General features: G+C 37.1%; 1 protein-coding gene across 1 annotated transcript in view; it reads right to left on the bottom strand.

Moving 5' to 3' along the window:
- SYNE1 (spectrin repeat containing nuclear envelope protein 1) overlaps window positions 1–23,385 on the bottom strand; it is a 593,153-nt gene that overhangs the window by 405,379 nt on the left and 164,389 nt on the right. The window contains exons 12-14 of the mRNA XM_036766002.1: window positions 20,371–20,535; window positions 5,068–5,180; window positions 4,338–4,506 (exon numbers count right to left, since the gene is read on the bottom strand). Coding sequence (XP_036621897.1) covers window positions 4,338–4,506; window positions 5,068–5,180; window positions 20,371–20,535 — 447 coding nt within the window. The remainder of the gene's footprint in view (window positions 1–4,337; window positions 4,507–5,067; window positions 5,181–20,370; window positions 20,536–23,385) is intronic.

The raw sequence follows: 23,385 nt of genomic DNA, 5'->3' as shown, positions 1-23,385 counted from the left end.
TTATCAAGCATGACTACTAATATAGCTCTATCTCTGCCCTAGGCACTCATGCTAGGGAAATAGACTACATAGTCCTTGCCTGCTAAATAGCTTACAGTCTAGTTTTGAGATAAACATGTGTGCTTAATAAAGTCAAAGAAAGGGAAACCCTACCACGAAGTCCTTATTTCTTTACAGTTGCATTAGTCATTGCATTTTGCATCAGGAGAGGGCTCAGTATAAACAAATATTTATTAACTAATTAATGCCTATAGTTACAAATATTTGCATTAAAGATGCAAACCAAAGATGACCCTACTCATAATATCATAAGAATATTTATATGTATATACATACGTATATATACGTATATTTTAAGTTAATGTACCGTTGCAAATGACTGTGGTGTGAACATAACAGAATATTATTGAGCTATTAAAAAAAGACATGTGGTTCAGCAGATTCAGAAAAACCCAGGAAGGACTGTATGACAATGAAGAATGAAATGAGAAGAACTAGGAAAAGAATTTTTACAACAACAATACTAAAAAGACAAATAATTTTGAAAGATTTAGGAACATTGATCAACTTAATGATTAACCGTGGTTCTAGAGGACCCATGAGGAACTATGCTACTCATCTCCTAAGTTCTTAGCAAGTAAGAACTGTGTCTTCAACTCCCCACAGTGACAAGGATGTACAACTGTATTAGTACTACAGCTAGGACCCAATTAGTATGAACAGCGAATCCTTTGAACTGGTCACATCATTCAAATTTTTGGTGTACATTTTCGCATGTGACCGCTTAAGTGGATTCATTGCTTGCACTACTCAGAACCTCACTATGTGTGAGAGAGGATGGATTCAAGAGCCTGAATGAGACATTTTTTGGACATGGACAATGTGGGAATTTGTTTTACTTGGCTACGAGTATTTGTTACAAAGGTTTCTTCTTTCTTTTATTTTAACTGAAAGGAGGAGAGGGAAAGGATGAGAGGAGAGAGAAAAATAAATCCTTATTAACTAAAAAGTAAAATGAAATAAAGAAAGAATGGCTGCATCTTTAATGGATGATAGTCCAGTAAAGCAACAGAGAAGCTATGGAGAATGTGGCCTGTAATATATAAGCTAACATTTTGTTTCTCTGCAGGAATGGCCAAATATGTGAACGTACTGAATGGATTTGGTATTGAGATAAGACCGCTTACATGAATACAGTAAGGCATATTCAGTGCTTTTGGCTTTTCAATGAAATCTCCTTCTAGACCATTGTAAACAGCAAGTACAGAACTTGAAACAGTCTAATGAGTCAAGAGAACAAAGACATGTGCAGCCAAGATTTTATAATTCTTTAGCAACTCCTACTGTGAGGAGAAAAATAAGAAAAAAATGGCTGAGTTTCCTGAGCCACTGTGTATTTATGAAGTTCTGCATTTAAAATAATCATTTTCAGCATCAGAAAGCATTTGAAAATTCGCAACTTTTTAAACCTGACATGAACTTTGAGGTGTAGGCAGTAAGCGTTATCTTTTAAAGTAATTAATTATTCACCATTTATATAACCTGCATGCCGAGGAGTTCAAAGAACATTGCTAACATTATTATATTGCTACATTAAAATAGTTAGCATTTACATTAATGTAGTGGAAGATTTATAGTATCTATTTAAGTCTGACTATCCCTAAATAGCTGCAACAAAGTGAAAGTTAAAAAAATTACTTACTGAATTCACAGTTTATCGTTACAGATGAATGAACACACATTAGGAATATATATATGTGTATACACTTTACTTACATACATATACCTGTGTGTGTGTATGTGTGTATCTTAATGTAATCGTTTAGTGGCACAATAGATCAAGTGCTGGCCCAGGAGTCAGGAAGACCTGAGTTCAATTTCTAACTTGGATACTTCCTAGCAATGTGACCCTGAGCAAGTCACTTAAACTTCTCTGTGCTTCAGCTTCCACAACTGTAAAATGAAGATGATAATAGCACCTACCTTATAGGGTTGTTATGAAGATCAAATGAATTAACATATGTAAAAGCACTTTGCAAACTTTAAAGCACTATCAAAATGATATTATTATTATTATTATTATTATTTTGGATGATATAAACAAAGTTAGATAGGAGATGATTTACACTTTAAGGTTAATATTCCCTAGCCAATTTTTAATAATTGTATATGAATACTTAAATATAACCACTTGCAATTCAGCAAGATTTAAAGTAGATGCTGTTCATTTATAACTTAGGAAGTAAAATGAACATATGGTAAAATAGTGAGACATAGTAAAATAAAGACGTGATGAAAATGGTAAAACTTTTCTATGATGCAGCAGTTAAGAGTGTTCATTTTTATTTGTATCCCAGGAAGATGATGCCAGAGTAGAGGGTCTTAACATGGCTATATGATGTGCTTAAAAGAAAAAATAAAGATGCATATATTTAGATGCCACTCACTTATAATTGGTGTGATTTAACCTGAAATGTCCTGACCAGGATTGAGATGCATTATCATGAAAAACTTTGCTTAGAAAAAAAATTGTTAAATAACTCAATAGCATGAATCAATTGATAAGGATAGAGCAGGTTTAACTTACTTAGAAGAAAAGATGATCTTCAGAAGAAAATACATTAATTACATGCAAACAGTGAGCTAATTCAAAATGAGTCTAATCTATTAATTAAAATAAATCTGACAGGATCTTCATTGTGAACTCCTTATTAGCAATTAATCCCAGTTACTTTACATACTCGGGGTGGGGGGAGGAGTCTGTACTTGTAATTTCATTCATGTAGGAAACTTCTAGGGGACAGCTAGGTGGCAGTGGATAGAACACAGGGCCTGGAGTTAGGATGTTGTTGCTCAGGTGTTTCAGTCATATCAAACTCTTTCTGACTCTGTTTGGTGTTTCGTTGATAAAGATAATGGAGTGGCTTGCCATATCCTTCTCTAGCTCATTTTACAGATGAATAAACTGAGCCCAGGGTCAAACAGCTAATAAGAGTCTGAGGCTGGATTTGAACTCAGGTCTTCCTGACTCCAGGCCCAGCATTCTATCCACTGTGCACCTAGCTGCTGGGAGTCAGGATGACCTGAGTTCAAATCTGATCTCCAAAAGTTATTAGAGAGGTCTTATGTTTAAATACAGTTGAGCATCAACTTACTCATAAGTAAGAAGCATCCTGTTATAGTGTATATAAAGCTGGACTGAATCAATAAGCTTGAGGTTTAAGTTCCAAGTCTGACACCTATTAGCCATTGTGCCTCTAGGCAAATAACCTCTGAGGGTCCCAGGAAACTCACTATGATTTTCACTTGCAGAGCAGGGAATGGCTTCAATTGGTAAAGGGAGTTTCCTTGCTGGGAATTCTCCATATCAATGAAATCACAGGTCCTATCTCTAAAAAAAACTCAGATAATACAAAATTGCAGATAATAAAAGAATATAATTAGCTTTGTAACTTACGCAACCATTAAAATTTGGAGGGTTATTATACAGTCCAAATTTTACAGCAATTTTTCAGTTGATGGAGGGGGAGAAAACAAACATATAAGTACCTACTATGTGCTAAGCACTTTACAAATATTTTCTCATTTGATCTTCACAACAATCCTGGGAGGTAGATGCTCTTATGATTCTCATTTTACAGTAGAGGAAACTGAGCCAGACAAAAGTTAAATGACTCGCCCAGGGTCACATAGCTAGTAAGTGCCTAAAGCCACTTGAACTCAGGTCTTCATTATTATAGATCCAATACTCAATTCACTACACCACTTAGCTTCCTAATGATAAGGAAACTGAATTCATATGGCTTTTGCCACAGAAGTAATTAACCTCCTAATCATCTTTTACTTAAGTTAATATTAAAATTTGTTTGGCCTTCCTTGATGGATGCAGACTACCGTTTGAGTGATAGAACACAGCCTAACACTAAATGTTACCTGCAGTTTACCCACAAAGTGAATCATGTCCCTGAAGATATGGGAAGATTGGATCTCTATAGCACTTAACTGTGTCTAGGGAGATGTGGTTATGATCTGTAAGTATACTCTATGACGAGCTGGAAAAGCAGCATATAGGCACTGTAGACATCCTGTGCAACATTCAGGCAGGTGTCCCCTGGGGGATAAACTTGCCAAAGAAAAATCATGCATCCTGAAACCATCGATTTCACTGATTACAAAAGGTTAACAAACAAGTGTCCCACTTTAAAATAATCTGAAAAGTCATAAAGTAGCACTAGTCTAATGAATATTTCCTGGTGTTTTTCTTTCTCCATTTATTTTAATTTCGAAAATGAAAGTCGTAAGTTTTCAGCATTTCATTTGAAAGAAACATGACTTACAATGTAATTCTGTAGAAGAAGCTCCACTGTCTCCCTCCTTCCATATTTGATGATCCATGACTTTAACTTCGACTCTGCTAAGACTAACAATGACAACAGCCGGTACTTTAGTTCCAGAAATTCCATTTTCATTAGGTGGAGTTCCGAGGCAGATGAAACAAAATTAAACCTAGGAATGAAATGTGTTCCACTTAGAGAATGTTACCAATAGTAACAGAGTGATGCTTGTTAACCTGTTAGGTGTGAGTTCTGTTTAATATGAAACATAATGCACTGGTGAAGGTTCCTTTTAACTCTGGCTGCTTCACTAGCCTGAGGACTGGTTTAGAATAAGCATTCTTTTTCTAGTTCTGTGCGTTCAACAGCATAAATCATCAATTCAAATCTTTGGCTTAGTTATTTCCCCTGCCAACTCATCCTTCATCTGCTTCCTTTTGCAACATTACATAATGTTCCTTACAGTTCTGAAAAAAAATATCACCTATGAAAAAAATATCATTCCCTTATTTTTTCAAAGACATTTAGTTTTCTTCTTTTCCGTTATTGATAAATCAGACCTAGCTGTCTTGGCACGAGAATCAGGAAACTGTGGGATGCTACTGGCTCCCATGTTTATTCACCAAAAGCAAGTCATGGTTTGGAAAATGTGTGCTGAAAAATGCCAAGCAACAAGCAGTCACTATGCATTCTAAAGGAGAGAGTTCAATGTAAAGCCAGAGATTTTCCTTACCTTTCAGCCATATCCTCTAACTGTTCAGGTGGAACGGGGACACCATTAACAGATCTGGTCCGGTGGATCTCATGGAATGCCTTTCTGTGGCCATCTATGTTTTTAAGTAGATCCTGGCATGATTTTTAAAAGAAAGAGAGGAAAAAAATACTGCTCACAGGAGGCTAACTAAAAAGCATGATGTTAAGCCTGCAACGATGAGTCAATGTATTCAACAATTTGGTCCTGCTGCCACATTTGTAGGCAGCTAAATTCTGATCACAGGCTCCCGGCTTTTACAGAGGCTCAAGCTCTTACATGTAAGACATTATGCTGGAGCGGAATCTAATCATTATGGCATCTTTTAAACACACATGACACTTGCACAACAATATCATTCTGAGATTTTAAAGAAACATGAGCATGATTTTGATTACTCAAAAAGAAAATTTAACTCATTCAACAAATAATATGCTGATTTCCCCATGATTTTCCTAGGATATCCATTTCTGAAAAACCAAAACATGAAACCAAATGCAACTAAGTTAACCCTTTCATAGTAATAGATTTTGTTACTGATTGGTCACTAACTAATGGCAATAATAAATTCTCCCAGAACACATCATGTACATATAACTTGAAACCAAATTCAGGCTCCGACACTCAGCTCCACAATAGTATTATTTGATGATTTTTCCTAGTCATCAGCCTCATATCTATCTGGTTTGTAACACTTGTCTGAACTTTGCTGTCCTCTGACCCTTACCTTTGTGGTTCATCCAGGAATGAGGAAAAAGGACTAGGTAATGGGGAGGGAGAGAAATGAATACCTTACTTTTTATTTTTTTGGAGATGCTGCCCTAAGCCCCCTGTTAGGTCTATAGCTATTTGCTAACACCTGAGAGACATTATAAACTATCAAAAAGATAAACACACATGAATGAAATTAGGGGCTGGCCAGTAAGAGAGTCTAGTCCTAGGAGCACACACATAAATGTCTGACAAGCCTACCCTTGGGCATGTGTCATGGAGGATCTGACTCCACTTCAGAGCATGCCAAGATATTTCTATAACTACTTCCCAGCTTTTAGACTGATTGGTAAGCCAGAATTGGTTGTGCATGCAAAAGACCCCCACAAAGTGGCAACTTGTTCTCTTTCCTCCCCAACTATGTTCCAGTGTGGAGGTAAGGGCTACTATAAACCTCTGAGTTGGAGGGGAAGTAGTAGCAAGAGGGGAAGCAACTGCTGCCAGTTACCTGACATTCACCCTGGGCCAAGGCTGCTGAGCACGTGACCTGACTATTGCTTCTCTGTTACGTTTATTGTCTTATGTTCTTGAACAACAGTGCACTGAAGACTGTCATGACCTAAGGGACTTCAAAAGGTGGGAAGTCTGTACTAGAGTTGGTGACAGCCTAAGTAAGTTGTCATCCAGACAAGCTCCTAGAGGTCCAGGGGTGAGAATTCATGCTAGAATTTGCCACCAGTCGAGCCTAGTGAGTAGCAACCTACTTGACCTAGAATAGCAATGGAGTAATGGTGGCCAAGAGGGAGTCTCTCATACATTGGTGTATCACCAAGGCAATAATCACAGCTATTGCTATTGCTATGAATATGCTGGCAGGGGTCTGAATTGAAAAATATAACAGACTCTCCATATAGAAGACAGAAGCAAAACATTTATTCAGATACCAGAAAGCCCAAACCCCAACACCAGTAAGCTAAATCCATCATAGCAAGAAAGAAATTAATACACATTATCACTACAGAGAGCAATTCCACCCCAAAGCCTTCCCCTGCTCTGGCCTTCCCACAAACAATCCTAGCTGCCTCCTTGCCTGCTTCTGCTCTCTCCCACTGCTCTGACCTCACTTTCTTCCTGCTCCACCCTTTCCTATTCCACCCATTCAGCAAGCTCTTCCCACCACATGTGACTTAGGCTTCCATGTGACTTAAGCAAGTCACATGAGCCTATTAATGCATGGGAAGATCTTCAAATTAAGTAAAAATACATTACCAATACAATTGGCTATGTCATATTCAGAAGTAAACTTGATAGGGAGAATACTGTGTTAAGTTTTAGCTTAATCTCTCAAGGACCCAAGAGATTAGGTGAGGAGATGCCTCCAGTTCAAGGAGATAGGTTTGCATGATTCATGCTTTATCTTTTCAGTAATAACTCTTTGCCAAAGATAATTGATCATGATTAGTTAAATAATAGGTGCCAATCACCAAGTCAATCAATGTTAGGAGGGAAATAGTATTGGGGAGAACACACCAGAATGGAGATTAGCACCTATGACATTAGAACTCTTTTTTCTAAAACCCCAAGAGGAAGATAGAATCTGGCTCTGGGAACCTGACTTGTTAGTAAGAGTGGGAGTTGGAATAAGGATCTCCACAGCATATAGCTAGTTGTCAGTAAGAGTGGGAGTCTGTACAAGTACAAGTACAGAGTTTATAAGGACTATAGGCATAAATTTGCCACTAAACATAGTATTTGGGAATTTTCATGCTGGGAAAAAAATTTAAAACCTAGGAAAGATTGACATTTAATGATCAAGTGAAAATTTGATGGTTTCCTAAAAGAAAGATCTCATGTGATACATTCATATTTTTACATCTCATTTCTTGCTCCCCTTGCCCAAACCAATATAGTATAACAGAGATATTACAGGATGTTGGGTCAGCACCTTATGTTTTTGTCCAAGCTTTGCCACCAACTTGGCTGTATGATCTTGGGCAAGTCACTTTACTCTCTCTGGGCCTGTTCCTCCAATTATAAAATGATAGTGTTGGAGCAGAAAACCTCTACATTCCCTTCTAATTCTAAGAATCAATAGTGATCTGATGGTATACCATAATATTTTTCCCCATAAAAAAATCCTCATATGAAATCATCTCTTTCTTTGTGTGTATACACACACACACATGCATATATATTGACAAATATTTGTGAAGTTCGCTTTCAGCCTTGCAATCAATTTGGACAAATCTCCCCTTACCTGAAATTCCCTCCCTCCCCACTTGCACCTCTTAGATCCCTAATTCCCCTCAAGGGTCAGCTCAGGTCCCATCTCCCACAAGAAATCTTTCATGTTTCCATCATAGTTCTTCCACCTAAAATTAATGTGTATTTTTAAATATGTTTTTATATATATATATATGTATATATATTTACATATGTATATTTACTTGACTAGGTACATGGTCTCTCTCTCCCCCATCTCTTGATGGCCATGGATTGCTTAATTCTCATTTTTATATCCCCAGCATCTAGCATAGGGACCATGCATACTAGTTGCTTAATAACTGCCTACTCAATTGAATGGACATTCACACCCTGAGCTTAACAAAGAGTCATTAAAGGCAATGTCTTAGACCTGTGACACAGTGCCTGGTACATAGTAGGTGCTCAATAAATGCTTCTTCCCTTGCTAGAGTGTTAACAAGAAATATCCCTAGTACATTATGCACTAGAAGAAATCCCGACAACCCTTGTTGCCCATCTCGAATAATCCTGGCTCACCTGCAAATGCTGCACTTGGGGCTAAGGAACTGAGAGAGAAGCCTCCTAAAATGTTAAGAGGTTGAGTTTAAAATTGCTACCAATTATCACTCTACTGTCCTTTATCTGAATCGAGACTTGGAGTCAGTACAATTGTGAGTGATTATGAATGAGGAAATATATGCTTACAAGAATGTCACTGATGGTTAAATAACCAAACAAAGGGCTTGCCTGAATGGCCCTCGTCTCCTTTTCCTTCTCAAATGTTTTCCTGTTGTCCAATTTTTACAGGATCCTTAAGAAAAATCTACTGTTTTTAGCATGAAAGTATCACTTAAAAAGGTATGCTAAGGGGTGTAATGAACTCACATATTAATTTCTTTATGTAATGTTTCTTATATATTGCATTCCAAAGATTCCAGAGAAGTTTTACTTACATTAATCTGAAAAAAATTGATACAATTTTGGAAAAAATAGTCTTTTGAAGGGTGAGCAAAATTTAAAAGATAAACCTACCCTAGAGTTTCTGAATGAATTTCCACAGTTTCCTAACAAAATGTCATGGACACATTTTTTTTTTCTCTGAAGGAATAACTTTACTAACACTTCTAAATTTTGATCCAGAGTGCACATGTTATGTCTTCCTACAGGAGCTTCATGTTAGAAATTGGAGTAGTGAGAACTTCATATAAAGGATGGAATTGTAAAAGAAAAAAATGCACACAATAAAACAAATGTAAATCAATTTTATTTTAAACCAAGCAGACACTTTTTATTTTTGTAAAGGGAAGAATCAAGCTAATATTGGTCATCTATCATGATAACTCATCAATCAAAAAGCATTTGTTAAGCACCTACTATATGCTTGGCATTGTACCTGTTGATGAATATACAAAGCAAAAAAAATGAAACAGTTCCTGCCCTCAAGGAGCTTGCATGCTACAGGGTGTCCCTAAAGTCTGGACACATAGGAAAATTGACGGCAATGTGGAGTTATTGCATAGAGTTTATGTGAATCTTGCAAAGCGCATCAACCTTTGCATCACAAATGATGGAAATCATATTGAAGATGTTATTTGTTAATATTCCAATTAAATAAAATGTGGGTGAAATTTTCATTCATTTCATTTCTTGAAAATACGCATTTTTGCCTATGTGTCCAGACTTTAGGAACACCCAGTATTATTGCTTACAAATCATCATTGGTTACATGCTGTGGTCTACAACTCAATATATTTACTTTTCTTATTTTTTAATTTAATTTATTTATTTAACATATTTAGTTTTCAGCATTGGTTTTCACAAGAGTTTGAATTACAAATTTTCTCCCCATTTCTACCCTCCCCCCCACTCCAAGATGGCGTATATTCTGGTTGCCCTGTTCCCCAGTCAGCCCTCCCTTCTGTCACCCCACTCCCTTCCCATCCCCTTTTCCCTTCCCCTCTTGTAGGGCAAGCTAAATTTCTACTCCCCATTGCCTGTGTATCTTATTTTCTAGTTGCATGCAAAAAACTTTTTTTTTGTTTTTGAACATCTGTTTTTAAAAACTTTGAGTTCCAAATTCTCCCTCCTCCTCCCTTCCCACCCACCCTCCCCAAGAAGTCAAGCAATTCAACATAGGCCACATGTGTATCATTCTGTATAACCCTTCCACAATACTCATGTTGTGAAAGACTAACTATATTTGGTCCTTCCCAACCCATCCCCCTTTATTGAATTTTCTCCCTTGGCCCTGTCCCCTTTTGAAAGTGTTTGTTTTTGATTACCTCCACCCCCATCTGCCCTCCCCTCCATCATCCCCTCCTTTTTTTATCTTCTTCCCTCTACTTTCCTGTGGGGTAAGATACCCAATTGGGTATGTATGGTATTCTCTCCTCAGGCCCAATCTGATGAGAGCAAGATTCAATCATTCCCCTCTCACCTGCCCTCTCCCCTCCTCCCACAGAACTGCTTCTTCTTGCCACCTTTACGTGAGGTAATCCACCCCATTCTGTCTCTCCCTCTCTCCCTCTCTCAATATGTTCCTCTCTCATCCCTTAATTTCATTTTATTTCTTTTAGATATCTTCCCTTCAAACTCACCCTGTGTCCTCTCTCCTTCTCTCTCTCTCTCTATATATATATATACACACATAGATATATACATATATACACATTCACCTATATATATACATAAACATATATATATATATACATAAACATATATATATATATATATATATATATATATATATATATATATATATATATATATATACACACATATTCCCTTCAGCTACCCTAATACCGAGGTCTCATGAATCATACATGTCATCTTTCCATGTAGAAATGTAAACAAAACAGTTCAACTTTAGTAAGTCCCTTGCAATTTCTGTTTCTTGATTACCTTTTCATGCTTCTCTTGATTCTTGTGTTTGAAAGTCAAATTTTCTATTCAGATCTGGTCTTTTCACTGAGAAAGCTTGAAAGTCCTCTATTTTATTGAAAATCCATATTTTGCCTTGGAGCATGATACTCAGTTTTGCTGGGTAGGTGATTATAGGTTTTAATCCTAGCTCCATTGATCTCCGGAATATCGCATTCCAAGCCCTTCGATCTCTTAATGTAGAAGCTGCCAGATCTTGGGTTATTCTGATTGGGTTTCCACAATACTCAAATGGTTTCTTTCTGGCTGCTTGCAGTATTTTCTCCTTGATCTGGGAGCTCTGGAATTTGGCGACAATATTCCTAGGAGATTTCTTTTTGGGATCTATTTGAGGAGGTGATCGATGGATTCTTTCAATTTCTATTTTGCCCTGTGGCTCTAGAATATCAAGGCAGTTCTTCTTGATAATTTCTTGAAAGATAATATCTAGGCTCTTTTTTTGATCATGGCTTTCAGGTAGTCCAATAATTTTTAAATTATCTCTCCTGGATCGATTTTCCAGGTCAGTGGTTTTTCCAAGGAGGTATTTCACATTGTCTTCCATTTTTCATTCCTTTGGTTCTGTTTTATAATATCTTGATTTCTCATAAAGTCACTAGCTTCCACTTGCTCCAATCTAATTTTTAAAGTAGTATTTTCTTCAGTGGTCTTTTGGACCTCCTTTTCCATTTGGCTAATTCTGCCTTTCAAGGCATTCTTCTCCTCATTGGCTTTTTGGAGCTCTTTTGCCATTTGAGTTAGTCTATTTTTTAAGGTGTTGTTTTCTTCAGTGTATTTTTCAGTATTTTTTGGGTCTCCTTTAGCAAGTCATTGACTTGTTTTTCATGGTTTTCTCGCATCCTTCTCGATTCTCTTCCCATTTTTTCCTCTACTTCTCTAACTTGCTTTTCCAAATCCTTTTTGAGCTCTTCCATGGCCTGGGACCAGTTCATGTTTTTCTTGGAGGCTTTTGGTGTGGGCTCTTGCACTTTGTTGACTTCTTTAGGCTGTATGTTTTGGTCTTCTTTGTCACCAAAGAAAGAATCCAAGGTCTGAGACTGAATCTGGGTGTGTTTTCGCTGCCTGGCCATATTCCCAACCAACTAACTTGACCCTTGAGTTTCTCAGCGGGGTATGACTGCTTGTAGACTAAAGAGTTCTATGTTCCACGTTTGGGGGGGATGTGCCAGCTCTGCCACACCAGCACTGCTTCTTCCCCAAGAACCCCCAACCCAGACTGGGCTTAGATCTTCAGCAGGCTGTGCACTCCTGCTCTGATCTGCCACTTAATTCCTCCCACCAGGTGGGCCTGGGGCCAGATGCAACAACAGCTGAAGCTGCCCCACCTCCGCTGCCCCCGGGGCTGGTAGCCGAATCTGGAACTCCTTCCACTCCCGCAGCTTTTCCCAATACCTTCTCCGCTGTCTTTGGCATTTGTGGGTTGAGAAGTCTGGTAACTGCCGCAGCTCACTGATTCAGGGCGCTAGGGCACTTTCCACCCAGCTTCTGGTCTGGTTGGTCCACACAGCTCACACTGGGCTTGGCTGCGCTCGGCTCCCCACGGCTCCCCTCTGCTCCCAGCTCCGTGTGGGATAGACCTCACCCAGAGACCATCAAGGCTGTCCTGGGCTGGAGCCCTGCTTCCCTCTGCTGTTTTGTGGGTTCTGCCATTCTAGAATTGGTTCAGAGCCATTTTTTATAGGTTTTTGGAGGGACTCGGCAGGGAGGTCATGCTAGTCCCCGCTTTCCAGCCGCCATCTTGGCCATATTTACTTTTCTAAAAAAATATTTTTAACATTCTTTTTTTTTAAAGATTTTGAGTTCTGAATCCTTTTTCTCTTTACCATTCCTTCCCTATTCATTGTGAAGGCAAGAAATGTCATATCAAGTATACATGTGTAATCATAAAAAAAAATCTTCTCTGATAACCACATTGTAAAAAAATAAATGAATAAAAGAAAGTGAAAAAATATGCTTCAATCTGCATTCAGATTCCATCAGCTCTTTCTCTGGAGGTAGTTAGCATTTTTCATCATAAGTCCTTTGGAATTGTCTTGGGTTATTGTATTGCTGAGAATAGCTAAATTATTCACAGTTGATCATCATAAAATATTGCTGTTACTGTATACAATGTTCTCTTAGTTGTGCTCACTTCACTTTGCATCAGTTCATATAAGTCTTTCTAGATTTTTCTGAAACCATCCTCCTTGTCCTTTTTTATAGCACAATAATATTCCATCACAATCATATACCACAACTTATTTTTTCAATTTCAATTTCAATTTCAATTTCTCAATTGATGGGCATTTCTTTAATTTATCAATTCTTTGCTACCACAAAAAAAAATTTGCTATAAATATTTAGGTCCTTCTCCTTTTGCTTTGATCAATAGTTGCTTTACATTTTCTCCCCAGTTTCCTGCTTTCCTTCTAATCTTGGCTGCATTGGCTTTGTTTGTGTAAAATCTTTTTCAATTTAATGTAATTAAAATTAACGGACAATGGATAGAGAGTTGACTCTGAAGTCAGGAAGACTCATCTTCCTGAATTAAAATCTGGTCTCAGATGTTTATTGGCTTTGTGAGTCTGACTCTGAGCAAGTCATTTAACCCTGCTTGCCTCACTCTTATCATTTGTAAAATGAACTGGAGAAAGAAATGCCAAACCACTTAAGAATCTTTGCCAAAAAAAACTTGAAATGGAGTCATGAAGAGTCAGATACAACTGAAAAATGAATGAACAATCAAAATTATCCATTTTACATCTCATGATCCTCTCTATTATTTGGTCATAAATTCTTCTGCTTATCTATCTGACAGGTAAAATTTTCCATGCTCCCCTAATTTGTTTATGATATCACCTCTATACCTAAATCATGTACCCATTTTGACCTTATCATGGTATATAGTATGAAATGTTGGTCTATATCTAGTTTCAACCATATTACATTCCAGTCTTCCCAGCAATTTTTTATCAAATATTAAATTCTTATCCCAAAAGTATGGATCTTGTGTTTACAGACACTAGATTACTATGACCTCAATATAAGGCATAAATACAGGATAAAAAACTATCAATTTCATATAATCAGGGAATTTTAGAGCATATTATACAGAATCTTAGATGTCATATTATCCAGCTGCCTCATGTTTTGGTTGAAGACACTAATCCACAACAAAATTAAGTCGCTTTCCTATGGACAAAGACAAAAAATGGACAAAACCAAAAACTCGGCATCTAAAGGAAAGGGACTACATATTGACTACATATATTACTTCACTGAGTATATCACATATGCTAGAGTACTACAACAGAGCAAAAAAAAAAGGTCTTGGGTTTTAACATTAAGTGTCAATTATAAGCACTATTAAGTTACCAGGAGTGTGTTAAATAATTTCAAATCATCACACGAAATAATCTAGCCATTAGAAAAATGGAAAATTAGCATTCAGCCAAGAGGACAAAGAAATCACTTACATGGGCAAATTAAGACCTTGCCTAAGAAAAATAGTCACTGCAACCAAGAATATTCCTATAATCATTTGAGCTCAAATCTAGAATAATTTATCATATAAGTTTAGAATGAATTTAAATGACAATTAGAATTAAGGAAAGAAAAAGACTAATTTAAATCTTTAATACTGCAAGCATCTGTGATTATGTATGTAATGGAAATCTCTCCACCATTAGATATCATAATTTCTTAGTACTAATTAATTACAGAAACACAGACTGTAAGAGTTGAAGGAACCACAGCATAAATTTAGAGCCACTTCTCTGTGAAAAGAATATTCTTTCCAGTACCCTCAAAAGGGGATCATCCATCCCTTATCCTGAAAATCTTTAGTGAAAAGAATCATCTATTTTTAGAGGCAGTCCATTCCATTTTTCATAGTTATAATTGCTATATATAAATATATTCATATATATATATATATATATATACATATATTTTCATTTATTTTGTTGCTGTTAGTCACATTTGACTCTTTGTGACTGCTTTTGGGGTTTTCTTGGCAAAGACACTAGAGTATTTGCCATTTCATTCTCCATCTCATCTTACAGATGAGGAAGCTGAGGCAAAAGAGGTCAAGTGACCTGTCTAGGTTCACAAAGCTAGTAAGTATCTAAGGCAGGATTTGAACTCAGGAAGAGGAGTCTTTTTGATTCCAGGCATGGCACTTAAACTACTATGCCATCTAACTGCCCCTCACTAAAGAAAGTGTTGACTTTGTTGTTATTTAATTATTTCAGTTGTGTCCAACCTTTTGTGCCACCATTTGGGATTTTCTTGGCAGAGATACTGGAGTGTTTTGCCATTTCCTCCTCTAGCTCATTTTACAGATGAGAAAAACTGAGGCAAAGAGGGCTAAGTGGCTTTCAGGGTCATACAGCTACTAAGAGTCTGAGACTGGATTTGAACTCAGGTCTTTCTGATTCTAGACCCAGCACTTTATCCACTGTGCCACCTAGCTACCTGTATTCATACATAAGTTAGATAAATTATTTAGATACTATAAATAAATATATGAAAGACATCAAGCTGAAGGGTCCCTCTCTATAACATCTATCCACCACTTCTAGTTTAGCTTTCTGGGACTAAGAAGAAAAAATCCGATTTCTCTTCCACAGGACAATCCTTGAAAGACTTGAAGACATCTATTATATATTCCGTAAGCCTTATTTTCTCCACGTCTTCTAACCAACCTACTTGTAGCAAGACCCTCAGATGTTCTAAGCAACACACTTGTAAGATGGTTTTAAGGCCCTTCACCCTCTTGGTTGCCCTCTTCTGGGCAATATCCAGTTTGTCAGTCCTTCCTAAAATGTTCCCAGAAGTTAATACTATGTCTGTCTGTAGATCTGTCTTTCTGTATTATATAATTCTATGATTGATTAATTTACTAAGGCATTGCTATCCATGCTGGCAGAGGGAGTACCCAAGCTTAAACATATCCACACAATTCTTTTGTTTTTGTAGAACATTCATTAGGAAATGAATACAACATTCATTACAAAAGACTTATTTCCTAATGAATATTCTCCCCTTTACTTCCCTACAATTCCATCCCTTATAACAAAGAATAAAAAAGAAAGAGGAAAGAAAACAGTTCATCAAAACTAGTCAATATATGAATTGTTCCACAACTTTTGCTCATTTCCTGCCCTTTTACTTCTGCAAAGATGAGAGGGAGGGGCATTTTCTCAGATCCTCTTTGGGCCAACCCTAGTATTTATAATTTCAAAGTATTCAATTTCACTTATTGTTCCATCATCATTTTAGTCATTACGTATGATGTTCTTCTGACTTGGCTTAATTAACTTTGTATATGTTCATAAATTTCTTCCCATCCTTCATGATATAGTCATCATTTCTTTAGCACAATGATACTCCACTATAGTCATATAACACATTTAGTTTTGCCATTTGTCAAATCAATGGTCATCTCATTTCTCAAACAAATTTCTATTGATATATTTATACTTGGGGAATATTGTTTTTAATATGATTACAGTAATTATTTTCCTAAAATCAAACCATCTTACATGATTGGTTGTAATGGTAATTAGAGTGGGACTTTTTTTTTTTTACTGTTTTCTCTTTTGGAATGCTGAGATAATCAAGTACCTTGGAGGAGTTTTGCTTTTCAAATGTAATGGCAAGCAAAGTGGACTTTTTGTTTAGAGTGCTTCTCAGCACTGAGGAATCTTTGAATGGGGAGTCTTTGATGATCTGCATATGTAAAGGGAAGGCCTAGTTCACATCTTTTTCAGTTCTATGATTGTGATGCCCTTTGACCCTGAAGAAGTATATATAATAAACTCAGAGGTTAGCATTTTGCCTCTGGGGGCACACTCATTGAAAAAGCATTGGTGACAAGACTCTGGGTAGCCATTGAAGCAGCCCCGCTGGCTTTGAAAAACCCAGATATTGGTGCTTCTCTGGTAACTATGTATTATGATTTGGTCTGTTTGTATTTTCTCTGTAATTTCTCTTTGTATTTTCTCTGAAGTTCAGGGTGCTGGCTTTTCCCCTTGAACTAAGTGAATGGTATATGTATGTTTAATTAAAGTGAGATTGTTAACCCCTTAAAGTTGCTTTCCTTAGAAAAGCAGATCAAAGAATCTGTGCTAGAAGCCCTCTTGTGTGCTGGTGTTATTGGTCTCACACAGCCACAGTAGCGGCAAGTAGCATGGTTGTTACATTGCTACAAATGCAATTTGATCATGTTCCAAATATTTTGATTTAGTCCTTTTGCTATGATTTTATTTAAAATTCAGCATCGATAGTAATTAATGATAGTATAGTTCTGCTTCTTTATCCTTTCTGGTTTATGTATTGTGATATTTGTCTCATAAAAGGAGTTAGGAGAATGTTTTCGCTCTCGGTTTTTGTGAATATTTTGTGTAGTATACTCAAGTGTAAGATTTTACATCTATGAACACTAAATTTCATCTCATTAGATTAAGTGTGGCATTCTCACCTTTTTGGTTTCTGAATCTGACACACAATGAATTAGCTATCACTCTCAGTGTTATGTCATCTGTAAATTTTCTCAGAATGTCATCTATTTTTTTCTTATGTCATTGATAAAAATGTTAAACATTGTAGGGACAGGGAATTGAAGGGGCATTCCTTTAAATATCTTCAAGCTATGAATAACTATTCTTTGGATTTGATTCTTCAACCAGTTCTGACTTCATCTAACTCTAATATCATCTAACAAACATCTCTCCATCTTTTCCACAATGCTAACATGAGAAAACACTCTTAAATAATTTGGTGTAATCTAGGTAAACCATATTTACATATCTTCAAGAGTTTCCATTGCCAAAATTTTTATCATCCCTCAGTCAATTAGGTACAAGCTTCTTTCAGCTGGCTTGGCTAATAAGAATAAAGACATGCCCAGATTTGAAGCTTTTCCTACCTGGTAGAACCTGACAAAAATTGAGCTCCATTAGCATATATATCTTATGAGAACTGTGTCCCAGAGAAGGAGTAGGACTTCAGACTAAAATTTAAAATGGCATTATTCTTTAAAGACATGTGTCAGTTCAGAAGTTAGAGAGGCTGTAGGAAATATGAGCAAGAGAATTACTATCTATGTAAAATGTGATTTTTGATAAAGTATTTCTTAATTTAATATTTCTATGATTTTTTTGTTTCAGCATCTCATTATAACTATCCTCATAAAATCAAGTGGAACCCCAAAGAGATCAAGGAAAAGGAAAAAGGACTTATAAGTACAAAAATATTTGTAGCAGCTGTTTTTGTGGTGGCAAAGAATTGGAAATTGAGAAGATGCTCATCAATTGAAGAATGGCTGAATAAGTTATGCAATATGATTGTGCTATAAGAAATGATGAGGAGGAAACATGGAAAGACCTATATGAACTGATGCAAATTTAAGTGAGAAGAACCAGGACATCATTGTGCACAATGCTGCAATGTTGTAACGATGATAAACTGTGAGAGACTTGGCTAATCTGATCAATAGGGTGAGCCAAGACAATTCCAAACGACTCAAAATGAAAACAATGGTATCCACCTCCAGAGAACTGAAGAACTCTGAGTGCAAAATGAAGCATAGTTTTCTCACTTTACTTTTATTTTTGCAATAGGGCTAATACAGAAATATGTTTTGCAATTTCACTTGCATAATTTATATCATATTGCTCGCCTTCTCAGTGGGTAGAGGAGGAATGAGAAGGACAGAGAGAATCTGGAACTCAAATTTTAAAAAGAAAAGAATGCTAAAAATAAATAAATATCTTTTAAACAGGGGACATATAAAATAAAATCGAGAGGAAGTAAGGGCAGAAGGGAGGGAAGAGAAGACATATGTGTGAAAGGCTAGAACCATACACATAGTTAAATAGGTTATTGATATTTTAGAGGTAGTTTAGTATGAAATGAGACATTTATCTATCCTTGAATAAAGAAGAGAGAAGAGTAGTTCTGAGAGGCTGCTAATTACAAAGTGTGTTGCTAAAAAGGTACGAAGCAAGGCGTTGTCATAGAATGGAAATAAGGAAGGGAATACACACTTGCTAAGTGCCTACTGTATGCTAGGCAGTGTGTGAAGTGCTCTACAAATATCTCATGAGATGTGTTGGGAGTGTTATTATCATCCTCATTTTACAGTTGAGGAAACTATGGTAAACAGAGGTTAAGTGACTTGCTCAGGTCACACACCTAATAGTTAGTAAATATTTAAGGCCATATTTGAACTCAGGTCTTCTTGATTCCAGGCCCAGTGTTCTATCCATGTGGTAGAGAAAGAAGTAGGAAGATAACTAGAGACAGCAATATGTTCTATGTGTGTCTAACAACGATAGATATTCTAGATGGACACAGGGAATGTTTTTAGTCATCCCTTTACCTTCCAAACCTTCTTGCCCTCTCCCACCTTTAATTTAGCCAAAGTTCCTTGCAACTAAAAAGATTCCACACCTAGAGATAAGAAAATAGGAAGGTTGGATGACTTTCCTCCAAGGTCACCAAGAACAATATTCCATTTACTTATCTAGAAGTAATCACCAGGAAAACCTATCAAAAAGGCAATTAAGTATGTAAACAGATAAATCAATTTCTTTCAGCTCCTAGATAGACATATTGAAGCAATTTGAAGACTGATTCTTAGTTTTAAACAAATTAAACAAAACAAGTTATTACTTTGCCAGGCTATGGGAGATCAAAAAATTTACTAGTTTAAAGTCACTTGAAAGATAACTTATTCCTACCCTCCTTACTTTACAGACAAGGAAACTAACCTCAAAGAGAGGTGAAGTGAATTATCCAAAGTTATCCTACCAGTTGGTAGTAAGTGTGCTTCTTTTGACCAGACTTTTGACCAGACTCAGAATTTTTCAAATTTTACTAAATAACTTAAGACCTCACATCTCATGGTTTACTGGTACGTGGTTTTAATCCAATGATCCTGCCATAATCTAGCTTCATAATGCATAGCACATTGTATTTCTTCTCTCAAGGGTTAATATATTTAAAATATATCAGTTGGTAAAGTGGCAGATTACTTTATGTGTGACATTAATTAGCTCAGTTATACATATGTCACAGAAGTTGGCCTATTTCTCAATCTGTCTTATAGCTCTGACATATTTTCTAAGACTGAAAAATGACCCAAACAATAACAATAAAAACAAAGAGTTTTGTAATTGTTTCTTAACCTGAAACATCATCCTTCACAAAAGGCAATGCAAGCAAATGAGCTTAGAACTACACTCAATAATAAAACCATGGTTAGAAAGGATGAGAAAAGGTAAAAGAACTTTTAATTAAGAACCATTGCTAAACCACGTGTAGATAACATTTGGGGGAAGCCTGTGTCTTTCCAAGCATCTTATGTCTATTAGGCTTATAGATGTCTTATTCTAGACTTTTTACCTTATGCTGTTCCAGCTTCCGATGTATTGTATTTGCAGTTTCTTCATGGACCTGCTGAATAGTTATTTCCTCCTGTAAGGCAACTTCTGCTCTATAAAGCCAGGCACCTATTGTGCCCAGTGGTGCAGGAAGAGACTTATCAAGCTGTATGTGCCAATCAAAGAGCTGAAAGGGAAAAAAAAACGAGAAATAAACAAAATTCCTTTCAAGGGAAGTTGACAAAGTGACAGCAGTGCCAGAGAATTTTCAGTTCACAAGAATTCAAGTGGATCACTGCGGGATGTTCCCTCCAATGATTCAGATTATAACCCAACCATTCCTATTCATCCTGGATGTCCACACTCTCCCACATGTTTGCCACAGGGGGGCGCACAAGGTACTGGTTCCTTTCTGATTTTCTCCAGATATCAAATGGTTACCGAGGGATAGCACAAATTGTTCACTTGTTTTCCCTTGCTCTTAATATGTGCTTGGTCCTCTCTGATGGGGTTTAAGCTCTGGGAACCCCCTTGAACTCTCCTTGAATCTTCCCACTTGATCTGGTGTTCCGTAAGGCCATAAATCTTCCATTATTGCTATCCCAAATCTCTGTTACCCTTAACCTAGCCTAGCCATCCATTGTCTGTTATCTCCAGGCCTTCGGTTACTTCGCACCCCAAATCCCATTCTCTGGGTTCCTAGAGTCTGACCTCTAGTCACCCCAGTCCCATCAAGATCCTCCTTAGACTCCCCACAACATTGTCCCTGGACCTGTCCTCCCATCATCCCAGACCACTTGGCCACCCCTAGATCCCTCCCATAGTCTTTCTGTATATAAGATCCATCTTGCCTCCGTGAAGGGGCTCAGATTCAATCTGGCCCACGGGCGTTAGCAATACAAATGTTCAAATTCCTTAAGAGTCTAGCCAATGCTGAGATTTCTTAAGAGTCTGGCCAATATGGTGGATTCTTAATAAACTTTGTTTTTCTTTGGCTGAAAGAAGGCTTGAGTGGAATTCATTTGGGCAGGACCCCATGTGTTACTATTTTGGGTTCTCTGCACCCCTAAACCTCAACAATCTCCTCTCCTTTGCCACAAGTGCAAAATCACTGGAGGGTACAAAGACTTTTCATTTTCACCAACATGAAATGGGCTAGACTTTATGGCAAACTTAAGGACTCTGTATGATGGGGTCGGGGGAGGAAGGAAGGAAAGGAAGAAGAGAAGCATTTATTATGTACCTGCTATATGCCAGACACTATACTAAATGAGTTTACAAATATTATATCATAATATGTGAATGAAGCATATATAAACCAGACTGTAGTACATTCTAGTATCCCACCTTGAAGTCTGGATCAATTTTTGGATTTCTACAATCAGGTCCAGGATGCCCACTCCTCATAACTGCCCCAGAACATTTTGGCAGTTCCACAGATAGAGAAGAGCTTTTAGAGTCTGTCCTACTCTTATCATTTCATGTTTAAAAAAAGTCTCCTACGATCTTCCTCCTACATAAGTGAATGCTTTTCTCTCTCCTACACTCCCCAGAAAAGCCCATCTCATAGTTTCAGAAGTCTAATAGGACAGAGACGAGAACTTTCAGCTGAATTTGTTTTAATAAAACAAACATTTATTAAGCAATGTGCATGATCATGTGCTGGTCCTAGGGATAAGAAGATGAAAAAATAATGTAGTTCTTGACCGTTAGAAGCTTTTAATCAAGTAGGCTGGCAAACAAATAATAATAAAATGAGGTAGTATGGCCCTAGGGTGATGAGACCTGGAAAATTTCATAAGGATTTTTCTGAGATCACAGAGAATTTGGAGGATCTCTGTAGGATAATAGAGAAATCTTGGGCTAGATTTCTGGCAGGAGGAGAGCTCAATTTGTTGGGGGCACCATATGGGTAAGTAGAGACAAAGTGTGAGATAAGAACAGATGAGTATATGGATGGGGGGGGAGGAGAGGAGACAAAGCAAATATATAGCAGTTTTTGAGAATTTAGATTAGGCTGAATCACCAGTTGACTGGTGAGAGTGGGGCAATTGGTGAGAGTGAAATCCAATCTACACCTTTATTTTTTTTCTTTCCCATTTTTCCAGAGCCCTATGCTTTGGGAATTTCTTTCCATAATTTCAATTTCAATTTATTTCTTCATTAAACCCACCATAGCCCAGCAGGGAAGAGTGTGAAGGAAAGGAGAAAGAAATGACTGGCTGTGAGTCAAGCCAAGTCAAGTCAACAAGCATTTATTAAACACTTACTATATGCCAGGGACTGTGTTAAGTGCTAAGAATACAAGTATAATAAAAAAGAGAGGCAGTTTCTGTGCCCAAGTTACTTCTATTCTAATGAGGGAAGACAACACATAAAAAAGAGGTGAAAAGTTAAGGGTGGAGTAGGGTGGAGTGCGGTGAGATGGGGTACTCATTCAGGTGCATAATGGTAAAGGCTGAATTAGAAGCAGAACCAAGAGAGGAAGAAAAGATAGCTAGCTTGGCCCATTCCTCAAAACAGAAATTCTGGGAGCAACTTACCCATAGGAGAAGAGGACCACACCTCCCCCCGCCCAGGCAGAAAGATCTTTTAGGGTGAGAAGGTCATAGAGAAGGAGAGAACTTCCAGAATGAGAAGGTAGTTGAACTATGATAGTGAAGTCTCAAATGTCAGAAAAGAAAAAAGGAATAGCAGCCTTGTTTGAATGTTTATGTGACTATCACTTGATACTTCTAAAAAGTTCCATGCCAATTAATAGTGATTCTTATCAAAGTCTATAAGTTCAAGCTTCAAGATTGAAACATGGGAAGACAGTTAATGGTAAAAGAGATTTTCCTCGTTTCACTCTGAGGTGGGGACAAGTCAATTGGAGAATTTCTGCAATTCTGGCACTTTCTAAAATTATTTCAGAGTATAGCCACTAGACTATCTTTGAACCTGAAAAGAGATCATTAATAAAGAGACAAATCAGTAGTGGAAATTAAGTGAACCTAAGTGTACCTAAGAGTCTCTTCATTAGACTATTATCTTCTCA

This window comes from Trichosurus vulpecula, chromosome 7, assembly GCF_011100635.1.
Source record: "Trichosurus vulpecula isolate mTriVul1 chromosome 7, mTriVul1.pri, whole genome shotgun sequence".
Classification (NCBI taxonomy): Eukaryota; Metazoa; Chordata; class Mammalia; order Diprotodontia; family Phalangeridae; genus Trichosurus; species Trichosurus vulpecula.
Note: the sequence above shows the minus strand (reverse complement) of the source record. Positions and strands in the feature narration are given on the sequence as shown.